The 13,970-nt window shown below is 42.7% G+C and overlaps 1 protein-coding gene across 1 annotated transcript in view; it reads left to right on the top strand.

The window, feature by feature from the left end:
* The window catches only part of ARHGAP20 (Rho GTPase activating protein 20), a 58,070-nt gene extending 44,991 nt beyond the window's left edge, over window positions 1–13,079 (top strand). The window contains exons 10-15 of the mRNA XM_063394614.1: window positions 3,269–3,447; window positions 6,369–6,530; window positions 7,541–7,650; window positions 7,890–8,079; window positions 8,529–8,640; window positions 10,198–13,079. Of these exons, the coding sequence (XP_063250684.1) occupies window positions 3,269–3,447; window positions 6,369–6,530; window positions 7,541–7,650; window positions 7,890–8,079; window positions 8,529–8,640; window positions 10,198–11,282 (1,838 nt within the window). The 3' untranslated portion in view covers window positions 11,283–13,079. The remainder of the gene's footprint in view (window positions 1–3,268; window positions 3,448–6,368; window positions 6,531–7,540; window positions 7,651–7,889; window positions 8,080–8,528; window positions 8,641–10,197) is intronic.
* The last annotated feature ends 891 nt before the right edge of the window (window positions 13,080–13,970 follow it).

The following is a 13,970-nucleotide window of genomic DNA, read 5'->3' as shown; positions in this document are numbered from 1 at the left end:
AGATCTCCCACAATATATGAATATGAATGGAATCCATTTGTAATGTTTTCAGAAATTAAATACAGTGAAGCTATACCAGAGTCCATTGCAAATTATTCTGGAAATTGATTACATTTTATATAAATTAATTTCCTTTCCACATGCATTCATCCACCCCCCCTCCCAGTAATTTGTATCATATATTACCTCATGGCATATTTTAAGAATGAGGCAATCTAGCAAAGGGGTGTAATTAGGTTTACAGGCTCTGCTTTGGCAGCTGATGTTGACTGGCAAAAGAAAATAGAAATGCAAATCAGGCTTGTGGAGTTCTAATGCAGATGTGTTATCATCGGTGCAGTGCAGGCTGCAGGAGTGGAGTGAGCCTGGCCTGGGGCAGCAGAAGCCTGGGGCAGCCTGCAGGTCATGCATAGGGACTGCACTGCATGGGAGAAAGAGGCTTTTAGTTCACTCACCTTTCCCTCTTTCATCAGACAAAACCTGTTAAGGTGATGTGTAGGTGTAACTGCTTGCAAAGCAGGTTATCTCACATGCAGTGCTGTTCCCTGTGCTTTTCCTAACTGTTTTGGGTTTGGAAAATAGCAAAAATCACCTACATGCAAGCCAAGGCTATGATCTGGCTTTTGATCTTCGAATCAGCAAGCCAGAATGTGTGTTGGGTACCCACTGGGCACACTGCCACATACAGGGTGAATTTACAGAGAGCAGTATCTGTAACCCCACCCTTCACTGTGCTGCGCTGTCCTCCCTCCCATCACATCCCTGCAGCAGGATGCCCTGTGCTGGACGTGCTGTCCCCTCTGGAGGCAGCAAGGAGCAGCTGCCCAGCTCCACCAGCGTGCACCCCCGTTAGACAGCAGTGTAGGTGTGACAGGCATGACTGGCAGATGGCCCTCATGGCTCTTACAGCTCCACATTTGGTGTGGACACCAAATGTGGTGGTGTAACTACATCAACTGTCCTGGCAGGATAGTTAAAGAAGTACAGGAGAATTTTCTGTGTGGAAGAAAGGGAGTGTTTCTATTGCCTCTGCTGTAGCCTTTCAGCATGTAACAGGAATGGTCACCTACCAGTTAAACATAGCCATTAAATTATGCTCATGAGCACACTGTTAAATAGAACTAAAGATTTATTTAGAAGTTTCTGATTAGTTTCAAGGAGAGGAAATGCCATTTCCATGGCTAGGACACTAATTATGAATAGACATTCCCTTCATGTAAAATATGAGCAGAAGAGGTGGCTCCTGTGAGCTCTAACCAAAATTTCCCAACAAACTGGTAATACTTTTTTCTGATTCTGGCTTAGAATAATCCACCAGAGCAAGGCCATGAGGTTTTTGTATGGAAGTACTTCTGCATAGTAGTAACTGGCTGAGAGGAGTCTGGCCTTCTCCTAGTATTATAACTTTGCACAGGTTCAAGGAAAGAAAGTGTACATCCACCCCTTCTCATCTCCTCTTCAGTTTAAGACTTCTCAACACCCTTAAAAAGGGGTATGAGAAGGATGAATTTTCCTGTTTCCAGTGGATGTTAGTTTTTGAGTGACAGGGCATTTCATTGCTACTCATCAGTTGTGGGTTTCTGCCCTGGTGTGCTGAAGAACACTGGCTAAGATTTCCTTCCTGTCCCAGGAGAGAGCTGCAGTTAGTTGCAATGACCCCTTGTTCATATTCTCAGTTTGAGACATGGCTGTTGAGAGGGAACAATCTGTAAGAGACTGAGAAGAGTTCCTGATTTTAAGACTTTTTTTTTTATTCACTTCTGCCATTCCTTGTTCTCCAAAAGAGCATCTTAATTTTTGCTTCCACTGAGATCTACAGGTTTTACAGAAAAAAACCATGGGTATTTGCCATTGTGTCACTAGAACACTGGCAACCTTAGTTTGTGAAGCAAACTTATTCAGGTGCTAATATCCAGCTCATCTGAAGGAAACAATGTGTTATTTTGAAAGTTACAGGTCAGTTATGTTCTCCCAAAGCATGATGTGTCAAGTAAAGCCTTAGACACTGCCAGACTTACATTTCTTGAAGCTTTGGACTGCTTAAAATGTATATCCTCATTATTTTTTATGAAAAGCACTTTTCTTCAGACTTTTATATTCATATGTTCACATTTTGAGTTAAACTGTAACTTTTCATCCTGTAAGCATCTAATGGAAAGACTTCCACCCATGCCCTAAGGGAGCATGATCTGGAATGGAATGACATATAATGAAAATCACTCTTTGAGCAAAACCCCAATTCTAATAAAGTATAGGAGAGAATAAAATACTGGAGAGGAAAATCTGGTATTGTACCACAGTCCTTAATTCTGCAAGCCTTGGTTCTGGCCTCCACAACAGCAGAAAGTAAAATGTTTGGAAGAACCAGCTAATTAAAATGTATATGGGGTAGGCAAGCAACCAAATCAATGCTGATTGGCTTTGAAAACACCTCAGAAAGGCAAAATATATCAGAATAAGTTTTTCCCAGTTAGCACTTCTGTCATACACAGTCCACACTCCTTTTCTCTTCAGCAGTAACTGTGGAAGTTATGTTTCTTAACATGCTGTTAAAGAAGAAGAAAACTTCACACTGGCTGATGTTGAGAAAGGTCATATAAAACCCCGCTTTTTGTGTCCCAATAGCAGTATTTCCTTCTCTCCACACTCCAAACAAGAGCTCAGTTAGTATGCCTCCGTTGATATCTCATGAAATATGTTACAATGCAGACAGGCAGAGCCCATCAGTGTTCTGGCAGCATGCTGAAATGCCATCTGGAAGGTCTTGATTAAAGGGCAGGCACTGTCCCTGGGCCATGGCTGTCAAATGCTTGGAGTGAGGACACTGATGAAGACACAGTGAGGACTCCTGCATTCTGGAGAAGAGAGCAAAGACAGTGGCTGCTCCTGGTCTGAAAATACCTCACCCCATTAGTTGATTCTCTGATGTTACTTGTGGGGAGAGTCTCCCACATTGTCAGGAGAGCTATGATGGCCCTGGACAGCATGCTGAGGTGAGGGCAGTGGATTTGCACCTGTGGGTGGAAAACGAGTTTGGTGGAGAGTGCTGACACTGCTCCAGCAGTGCAGGGCAGATCCTGGTGATCCTTTTCAAGGCAACACATGCTACACACACACACACAGAGGCATGTACATGGTAGATGGATGCAAGGAGTTGGTTGAGTTCATGACATTTTTTCCTTTGAAACCATAGCAACCACCAAAATCCAAATACTGGAATTAGAATTGAAATGCATTTCTCGTAATAAACACCTTTCTCTTTCCCCAGACTTAAGCCAAAAGTCATTTAAAAGGAAAAGATCTATCATAAATTGGGCTTTTTGGCGTGGCCCAGGCACTCACTTGGACAATGCACCCCTCTCCTCAACATCTGCTGCTCCTGGGAAGCTCTTTGGCCTCTTACTAACAACCATCTGTGAGGATGACAACCTGCCCAAACCCCTCTTGGTGAGTCCCAGGCTCAGGGTTGGGTCTTAGAGTGGTGGAATTTCTCTATGCAGTAAATGAGGACATGTTTGTAAATGGGACATTGAAATTACCCAAGCAAAGAAACCCAAGAACGGTTTCCATAGGGAAACCTCATTTGTGGTTCCCAGCAAGAACTTTGGTTTCTAACATATACTGTGGTCAGGCCCAGTCAATAACAGCTTGAGAAATGTGTGTGATCAGTCTGCTGCTCTGGGCTATTTCTCTTTTTATAGCCCATGCAATAAGGCTGGTTTCCTAATCCTCACTTACACAGTGTAAATAAACACCACATTCACACATACTTTTTAAACCACTCCTAAGATCTCTGTAAAATCCCCACATCCATAAATGTCTCATCTACTGTCCCATCTAGGCAGCCCACGCATGCATAAAAACGCCACCTGCCCATAACTAGGCAATTTCAGAGCCTTTCTTGAAATCATTCCAGGGCAGGCAAGCACTCCTGAGTCCTCCTTTTTTGTCTGACAGCACCACTGCAAAAAATAGGTAGGAATGTGGGGGCTACAGTAGAATCTTTTCATCCCATCTTGAGGCAGCTCGGGTGCTGTGGGTGCTCTCAAAACCAGCCTAGGACCATGAATAAGGTTGTCCTAGAGGTCATTCCTAGGCATAATTAAGGCATACATGTGGCATTTTTGGTGATTAGAAGGCCCTGTTGTCGGTACAGCAGATGAAGTATTTGTGGAGTGGGAATGAGCCCTGCAGGACTGGGGTCTTCATCCTAACAGCCTGACTTCTGGCTGGAAGAAATTGCCAGAACCCCACTGCAATCAGTGGGGTCACACCAGTTGACAGCAAGAGATGTTTTGTCTCCTAAGATAGTGCTTGATGTGCTGCTTTAGCACTGCCTGAATGGTGAACCATACCAGGGTTTTTCAGGTCTTTTAATAGTGTTTTCTTTTGAAGGAGAAGTGTGGATTTTCATTATTTAGGTTATTTAAATAAGCCTTCCAGAGATGGACTCTGTATGACTATGATCACCTGATCCCTCCTCTGTGTTTAAGAGATGAGCTAATGCTGCATTTCAGAAATTTCTCCAAAACACAAATATTAGTAAATTTTTATTAGAAAAAATCCCCAGAGTTACTAAGTATAGAATCACAGCTTGGTAGAATTTGTGCTTTGAATTTTAAATGCTGTGTTTATGCCACAAAGTACAACTTCCAAATTCATTCAGCATCTCTGAAGAATAGAACACTGGGGGACTGAATGGGATTTACCTGCAAGAGAAAGAAAATATCAGGGAGGAGTGCTGTAGGCATGCTGGACAACTGCTTCAGAGCTTCCAGCCTGCTTTCGCTGCTGAAGGGCTCTCTTTTAGCCATTGCCACACTGAGTTGTCTTGCACCATAGCTTCATTCATGTAAATTCTTCTGGGTTGGTTAGTTTCATAGGGGCTTTCCCATTTTTATCTTCTGAATATTTTGTTCAAACTGTATTTTCAAAGGGTTTGTTCATGTGCTAACATCCTGTGCTGTGGGGCTCAGCCTGTTTTGATGGGAGAGCTCTAAATTCCTGCAAAGAGAATGAAAATGCTGACATGAGTCCTGCTGCCATGAAGGTGCTCCTCCAAAGCATCTGCACTTACATGAATTCTTGATCTTGGACTTCTGCAAAAGTGAGAAAGAAACATGAAAGAATAAAAGCAAAAGTAATAACTTCCATTAGACTTACTTGCATGGCTGTGTGGCAGGAAGACCTACCTTACAGCCTAGACTGGGAAAGTTCCCAAACTCCATTCCTTACCCATTACTGTTCACTAATTCAGTTTAATGATGATGGACCAGTGTCCCAGGACCCCCTCACGTCCCTTTTCTTGCCATCATTTTTGATAACTTGGTCCTCAGGCCACTGTGTGCATAGACATAATCCCAGAGACTGTCTGCATGGGTTTCCCCTTTCAAAGAGATAAACAGGACAAATTCTGCATTGCTTGGAGCAGGCCTGCAAGAGTTGACCTGCATGTCTGGGAGATGGTCCACAGGAGACTGCAGAGAACTAAGCATCTGACAAATATATTATCTCAGGAGAGGTTTTAGCATTTCCTTTTCTCCTTGTCTTCCTCTATTATTTAACAGAAAAAAATCAGTCCCTCCTGTTATATTAAAAGCTAGGCAGGAATCTGCTTGTTTTCCCTTCTCTGTAATAAGCTGCCTACTTGTTTAATCCTGTGCAGCCTCATTGGCTTCAGGAGAGGCACAAGCTGAGCTTTATCCCCCTTGGAGTGACCGCCAAGCAGGAGCACCTTGCCTCAGAGTTGGTCCTGCTGACAGCCCTGAACTGTTTGCAGAGTCTAGTACCACTCACAAGCAGCAGAGGGTAAAACCCTAACTGATCTGCTGTAGAAGTGCAGATATGTATTAATAAACAAAGCACTTTCTATTTTAGATTAAAAATCTCTTTTTTTTTCAGATATGAACAGTGAAACAGAATTCTATCTGTGGATGGTGATAGTACCTAACTACAATGATGAGCAGTGAAGGTCTTGTATCTTCCTGCAAAGTAGTGTCTGCCTGAGGCCACTGTCAAATGCAAAGCTTTGAATTAGATAGACCACTCTCCTTTTCCCATACCACAGTGTTTATGTATTTAAATTACTTGGCTGAAACTTGCACAAGGTCATACAGAAAGTTGGTGCTCGGCAGTGGCAACACGGTATTTCTGAGGGGATTTTTTCCAAAATGAGAGCCCCAAGTCACAGCTTTGCTGTGCAGTTTGGCCTGGTTTGGAGGGTGAGCCCTGACTTTTGTTTGATTTCTAATATTTTTTAGGACTAAAAGGTTTTCAGCTTTGGCAAAAATAGCAAAACTACATTTTAGTGGTGCTGGACAATAAAATATATTTATGAGAAATCCTCTTTGCCTTTTTAATTTTTTTAGGACATGCTTTTCCTCCTTTACCAAGAAGGGCCTTCCACCAAGGGTATTTTCAGGCGCTCTGGAAGTGCAAAAACATTCAAAGAGCTCAAGGAGAAGCTTGATTCAGGCACTGAAGTGGACCTGGCCCGTGAATCCATATTTGTGACAGCATCTTTGTTTAAGGTATGTAAAGGATGTTCCTGTCTCCCTTTCTGGGTGAGAGCACCACAGATCCTGTGCACAACCAGGGAGGGCTTTTCTCCAGGAAAAAGGCCCAAAGAGGAATTGGTGAACTGAATTAAGGAGAGTGGGCTGGCACATTAATCTTGTGAGGATCTCCAAAGGATGCTAACAGTGAATTAGGATGAGGAAGAGGAGTAGCCAGCTTGTTTTGCTGACAGCTTTCCTGAGCTCTCTGCTACAGCCTGGTCCTGTTACTCTCTTTATCTCTGCATATGAAATACTAAAAGGCTTGTTGGCAGACCTGTCTCCTTACACATCAGTACACCCTACACTGCAGATCCTAGTGAGTTTATAGCATTGCCATAAATATTTGGATTATTTTTCCATGCATTATCTTTTGTTACAGTCTTGTATGTCAAAACCAGTGTTCCTCGTGCAAAAAAAGCATCATAGCTTCCCTCACCCTAGCTTTTTTGGGAAGCTAGGATTTGGCCCTTCTTCCTAAGCTGCAACAGTTTCCATACCCATGACTGAGGTGTTAGGAAAGAGGAATAGCAAGACTATCAATGACTAGGTTAAATACTCCATCGATTAGGGAAAGGAAGGCAGAGATACCTTGGAGTGCTTGTGGTCTGGAGGTGTTTGAGCTTGTCAGCTGAGAAGAAAGAGGGATTACAGATGAAGTGATAAGACAGTCATTATGCAACATCAAAATAACTGGTCTCACTGCAGATTTTTTAGTTCAGCAATATCAGATGAAGCATTCAAATACTCCTATTTTGACAGGAAAGGGTAGGGAAAGGCCGGATAATATTCGCTTCAAGCATAATCCAAAGTGCCTCTATCTCAGATTATTTTCTTCTGGTTTTGGTGATTGTGTGTAACAATCTACTTGGCAGCGAGTGCTGTCCCATGGATACATCCTCTTGTATCTGTGTATCTTATTCCTACTCCCTCACATGCCCCAGAACAGCTGCTCACGTGTTTTGTTCTTCTTTTCTCTTGCTAAGGATTTTCTTCGCAACATCCCAGGCAGCATTTTATCATCCCAGCTGTGTGATAAGTGGGTGTCTGTGCTGGATCAAGGAAATAATGAAGAGAAGATAAAAAACATCCAAAGGTAGTTATTTATAGTCTCTACATTCTTTTCCTATAAATGTATATCCCAGAATGCAGAATCACAAATACTCAACTTACAATTACATTTTTTTAACAAGAACAAGAACATCTCATTGACACCCTCCCTGGTTTAATTAGTGGACCATGTTACCCTGTTTCTGCATTGCCATTATCTTGGCTTGTGTGGATCTATGGAAAGTGGTCACTAATGTGAAGAATTCTGGTTTTATCTGTTTTCAGGTTAATAGAGCATCTCCCCAGAGCTAATGTTGTTCTCTTACGTTACATCTTTGGAGTTCTGCATGGGATAGAAATGCGATCTGAAGAGAACCAGATGAATGCCTTTAATCTGGCTGTCTGCATTGCACCTAGCCTGCTCTGGCCTCCTGTTTCCTCCACTCCTGATATGGAAAGTGAATTTATTAAAAAGGTAAGAAACTCTTCGGTGTAGAAGAAAACCAAACTATTCTTCATCCCCTTCAACCAGTCTGTTGGTTACAAACATCAGAACACTCAGTACCTCTTCAGATCAGGACTTTTCCTCTCATCAGGGCTCCAGCAGCATTCATCAATCCATTCTCACAATCTTCCTAGAAGATGGGGAGAGAGGTCATAAAGCAATGCCCAGTGTATCAGCAAAATGCTTCTCTTATCAAGAAGATCTCTGGTGTGGTGACCTCCAAACAGGACAGAGTAGAATGGAAAAGATGTTTACAAGGATGTATTCCAGGACAATTTATCGGGCCCAGGAGACTGAGAGAGTAGTTCCTGTCTGCCTTCATGGATGACACTTTGCTCCTGTTCCTCATCTGTATGGTGAGCTTGTTCTGAGCTGAATAATAGAAGTTCTGACATCTCTCTTTCATTGTTTTGTTGCAGATTACTAGTCTAGTACAGTTCCTCATTGAGAATTGCTGCAGGATTTTTGGAGATGAAATTACCTCCCTCTTTGGAGAAATACTGATGACATGCAAGAGAGAGAACAGCTCAGGTAATGCAGATTGATGTTTTGATCCCATTAAGACAGCTAATCTCAGCCAGGCAAAAGACTGGTATATTCCATGGAAGAATGCTGTTCCTTCTTCATATGGTGTTCCCAGATACTGCTGTTCTCTTTCCATTTAATTCCCCAAAGAATTGGTCATAATCACTGATTCAACTTACCACAGACCTGGATCATATCACAAAATGCTTTCACAAATACTCTTGCTCCTATACCAATCATCTGAACCACTATGGTTTAAAAAGGAGGGAGGGGAAACAAAGAAAATTAAAAAAGAAAAAATTTAGATAAGGTTTCCTCTCAATTCTAGAATTTTTGCATCAGCCTGTGTTTTCCCAAAATATCAACAAAGGTCATAACATAGCTGTCACACCATTACATTAGGATTGAAAGTGTCTATTCACTATCAAAAGAAAGAGATCTCCAGAGTTTCAATGGGACATAGAGATTTTGCTGCTAGCGCAGAAAAACCACGGAACTGGTGACTGAAAGTGTTTGGCAGACTAGTGTACAGAGCTTTCCAGATTATCATTAATGCTTTTTTTTTCTCCAACCCTCTGATTTTGAGTGGAGTTTTGTGTCTCTCCTTAAAGTATTTCTAAAGCAGCATTTTTGTAAAATAAATTTTGTCACAGATGGCCCGTTCTGAAAGCAGTAATGGCATTTGTGTCAGCATGTCTGACAGTGTGGCTGTTTCAAACTCCTCATGCTGTGCCTCCGGTGAGATTGGGTGAAATTTGGCCTGCCCCCTCCCTAGGAGTGAAGCACAGTTCTGCTGTGCTGGGATGTTCTGGCAGTGAGAGCTCAGACCCCTGGCAGGTTACAGCAGCTGAATGAGCTGAATGAGCTTTCAGGCAGGCACTGAGGCATGGTGACTGCCCGTGCATGAACTGTGTCTGCTGCAAACCTGAGATAAGGCAGCTTAGTCTAACCTAGAGCAAAAGAGACTTAATGTAATTCCAATTACTGCAGATACAGGAGAGGCCCCAGGTGTGCACTGCTCAGTGTAAATGAGGTGGCTGTTTAAACTGAGCCTAAAACTTCACAGTGTTGCTCTTAAAAATATTGTATTTTCTGGAAGAAGTAGAGGTAAGTATGCCCTATTCTCTTCATTTGTCTAAATGATGGAAAGAAAGGTTAAATGTTGCTCACTATCCAATAATGAAAAGAAAATTTAAATAAATTACCAATTCAATATATGTATGTATGTATGTATATAAATTATTGTTTACTGCTGGGTTAGCTACTGCTCACTTAAAAAAATCAAACCAAAGCAAAACTACAGCAAAAACCCCCTCACCCTTATTTGAGCCACTATCCTGTATTTCTTGACTGAACTGTAGCTTAATACTCACTTCAGCTTCTCCAGTTCAAAATCAAGACTGTAATATTTTTTGCAATTATTAGTACTTTTGCATGAAAAATATTTAAAGGGCAAATGCTTCTGAAAGTAAAGGATAGTTGCCAGAAAAAAACCAAAGAAGCAGCTGCTTGTCAAGAGGGGGTTCAGTCACTGATGTGTTAACACTTGGTTTGTCCTTGCAGATGTTGCTTCTCTGCATCAGAACGACTCTTCCTATGACAGCCTGGAAAATGAGGCCAATGATGAAGCTGACTCTTCCTCCAGTGACTGGATTAAAACCCACGATCAGGATAACAGAAGCAGGGAGTCTGTCTTCACTCTGAGCGATGGCGATTCGGAGCAGACGGAGGTGGATGAAATCCAAAGCCAAACCAAACTGAAGCAGTTGGCAATTTCTGCTGACGTGCACCTGAAGTTTTCCTCACAAGGAAACTCAAATAAGTCTCCCTACTCCAGTGGTTTCCCCTCAGCAGCTACCTCGGGTGCTTCCAAGACTGTGAGGAGGCACCGGCGCTCCTCGGACCCTGCAGTGGGCCTGCAGAGCTGCAGCTCCGCCCGCGCCGACGCGGGCCGGGAGAAGGCAACGCGCAAAGCCAGCTGTGACGTTGTCCTGTCCCATCAAGAGGAGGAGTGTCTCTGCCAGCGCGGGTCGTTGCAGGTGGAAAGGCAAAAGCTCGGCAATCAGAGCTTGCTTATCGGGATTAACGTTGGCAAAAGTGACAACACAAACCAAAACGTTGAAAGGAAAGAACTGTCTCCTTGTCTCCTGCCTCCAACGCCAGAGGGTTTAAATGTTTGCTCAGGATTTAGCTCTTTTAGCCAGTCTTCTTCTGGGACATCTCCATCTGTGTCATCAATTTGCTCCCTGGACAGTGCTTTCTCCCAGTTTTCAGACCAGGCTCTGTTTACCTTAAGTGAAACCTCCTGCCCTTTCGATAGCACTTTCCAGTCGCTAAAGAAACACGAAGATGCTGCTCCTGTGGCTGGTGACTGTTTGCTTCTACCCACCACGGTGCCACCATCTCCACAACCTACTGACACTGGGGCTGAGGGGGGCTTGGTGGGGCCCAGCAGCAGGTCAGCACCCCTGAAACCTACTGATGCAGGTGATGGCTGTGCCATTAAGCCTGACCTTCGGCCATTGCCTCTGAAAGTCACTGGGAGAGACGGACTTCATGATCAAAGAGGAGGTCTAGAAAAGCATTACAGCAGTCCAAAGTTTGAAGAGACTGACCAAAGCTTTTTGCAGAGGAATCTCAATTCTTAAAATAAACACCATAAAGAAAATGCCTTTGATGTTGATGTGTGTTCATTTTAAGTTTAACATCCAGATTGTTCAAATTTAATTGAGCAGTCCCCGGACTCAAAGGTTTTCTTTTTTTAGGAAACTGAGTAATGTTCCAGTATAAAGCTTTGCAAGAACATTGTAGGAATAATAAAAAAATGCTGAAAAGCAAGCAAACAGAAATCTCCTGAAAATCTGGAAGGGACCCAGGAGGTAACTAATGCCAGTGTCCTGTTCCCTGACCCTGCCAGGGCAGCGGGCTGCCGGCCGGGCCTCTCTCCTTGACCAGTGTTGAGCCTTGCAGATGTGAGTCCCAGTCCTTTGTGCTTTTGATGTAGCGTGCAAAGTCAGCATAGCTTCCATAACTGTGGTATTATACTACTGTTCTGAAACTGATAAATATGACCTTCATTGTCCTCCAAGGAGAAGTGTGTTGTTTTCTGTGTGTTTATACAGTATGTTCGATAGGTGTAGTTATTTCTTTCACACTGCAAAAGAAAGAAAAAAAGTAAGCCCAAAAATACATAAAGGGAAATGCTGAATCTTGTAACTAACACCTTGCAACTCTGTGTTTCATTTATTGTGCTTTGTTGGCTGTTTTGTTCGTGTTTAAGTTGTGAATAGTTTCTTAACATTGCTGTAAATGGCATTATGTATTATTGCTAGCAGAACACATGAAATTTTATTATGCAACATGTAAAACATAAAACCACAGAATGGTTTGGGTTGGAAAGGACCTTGGAGATCATTCAGTTCCAACCACCTGCCAGAGACAGGGACACCTTCCACTAGACCAGATTGCTCAGAGCCCCATCCAACCTAGCCTTGAATGCTTCTGGGGCTTGGGGCAACCTCTTCTAGTGCTTCACCACTCTCTGAGTAGAATTTCTTCTTAATCTAATCCTCTTCTCTTTTAGTTTAAAACCTTACCCCTTGTCCTGCCAGAATCTGCCCATATAAAAAGTCATCTCCCTTCTTTTAATAAGCCCCCTTAAGGTACTGGAAGGCCTAAGTCAGGTCTTCCTGAAGCCTTCTCTTCTCCAGGCTGAACAATCCCAACTCTCTCAGCATTTCCTCACAGAAGAGTTTTCCCATTCCTCCAATGTTCTTTATGGTCCTCCTCTGGACTCACTCCAGCAGGTCCCTGTCCTCCCTGTGCTGGAGCCCAGAGCTGGATGCAGCCCTGCAGGTGGGGTCTCACAGGGCAGAGGGGGAGAATCCCCTTCCTGCCCTGCTGCCCACCATTGGATGCAGCCCAGGACACGTTTGGCTTTCTGGGCTGTGAGTGCACACTGACAGCTCACAGCCAGCCTCTCACCCACCAGCACCCCCGAGTCCCTCTCAGTGAGTTCTTCTCCCAGTCTGTACCTGTATCTGGGCTGTCCCCACCCGGTGCAAGGTGCAGCACCTTGCACTTAGACTTGTTGAACCTCCTGAGGTTCTCATGGGCCCACTTCTCAAGTTTGTCCAGGCCCCGCTGGGTGGCATTCCATCCTTCTGTTGCACCTCTCAGCATCCTGTCACCCTGCTGAGGGCGCACTTGGTCTCACTGTCTGTGTCATACATCATATAATATATTAAAGTAATGCATTATCTAAATGCTTTGAGTTTGTATAATATATCCTGTTAAATTTTGCTATTATATATGTCCTGAAAAAAATGTGTATTTTTGTACTTGCAAAAAACTGCTGCTAATTTTACAAGTTCTGTTTTGTTGTTATGGCACTGGTATTGATGTGTATGCATTCAATGCTATATATTAAATATTATTTGTTATGTCATAAATTCGGTTTATATTCTGTGGAATTTTTTAATGTGTCAGTTCTACAAGCTATTGCTGAAGCAGAAGTCCCAATGATACCACTGCAAATCTTGTCTGAGAAAGGACTGAAGCATTTTTCTTCCCCTTTGGGTGGCATCATTCCTACAGCATGCCATCATCCTGTTGACTTTTTAAAATTCTAATAATGCTGAAGCAAGAATTCGTATCCTTTTTCTCTTCATCTAGTGGTAGGAGGATGTTTTCAGCTAATGGGATTCAGTCAACAATATGGAAGTGAAGAGGGATCTTGTGGGATAATATATACAAGGATTGGGAGCAAGGAAAGGAAAGGAAAGGAATAAACCAATGAATGAGAGCAAGATTTATCCTTTAATATTAAGTGTTTTTTTCAAGTTTTTTCATATTCAGCTATTTTAATGAAAACAGTAGTATGCAGAATCTGATCTATAACAGTCGCCTTCCAAAGGGAAAAAAATACTTTGTATGCATTTTGAGACCTGTCATCTGACAGCCCTACATATACACCTCCTTCAAAACAAGCAAACAAAAAGACTGATTGACATGATGCTGTTTTGAAATAAAACAGCTACTCTGCATTTCCATTTCTTTTCAAAACAGTAAAAAGCTTATTGCCATGCTGCCAAGATTACATCAAGTAGCAAATACTGATTCATTGCATCAGTAATAAAGCTTTAGAAAATCTGTAGTCTCTGCAACATAAATTTTCGGTCCTACAAATGGTATCTTCCTACAAGTCATTTATCTCTGCTGTCTGAAGAAAGAGTTTATCAAAGTGTGCTTCAATGTGAAGTGAGTTATGTGTCTGCTTTTGAGCTGCAACTAATGCTAGAGTGCTTTCAGCTTTAAATGCATGGCAGACAAGCTGC

Source organism: Prinia subflava, chromosome 3 (assembly GCF_021018805.1).
Source record: "Prinia subflava isolate CZ2003 ecotype Zambia chromosome 3, Cam_Psub_1.2, whole genome shotgun sequence".
Taxonomy (NCBI): Eukaryota; Metazoa; Chordata; class Aves; order Passeriformes; family Cisticolidae; genus Prinia; species Prinia subflava.
Note: the sequence above shows the minus strand (reverse complement) of the source record. Positions and strands in the feature narration are given on the sequence as shown.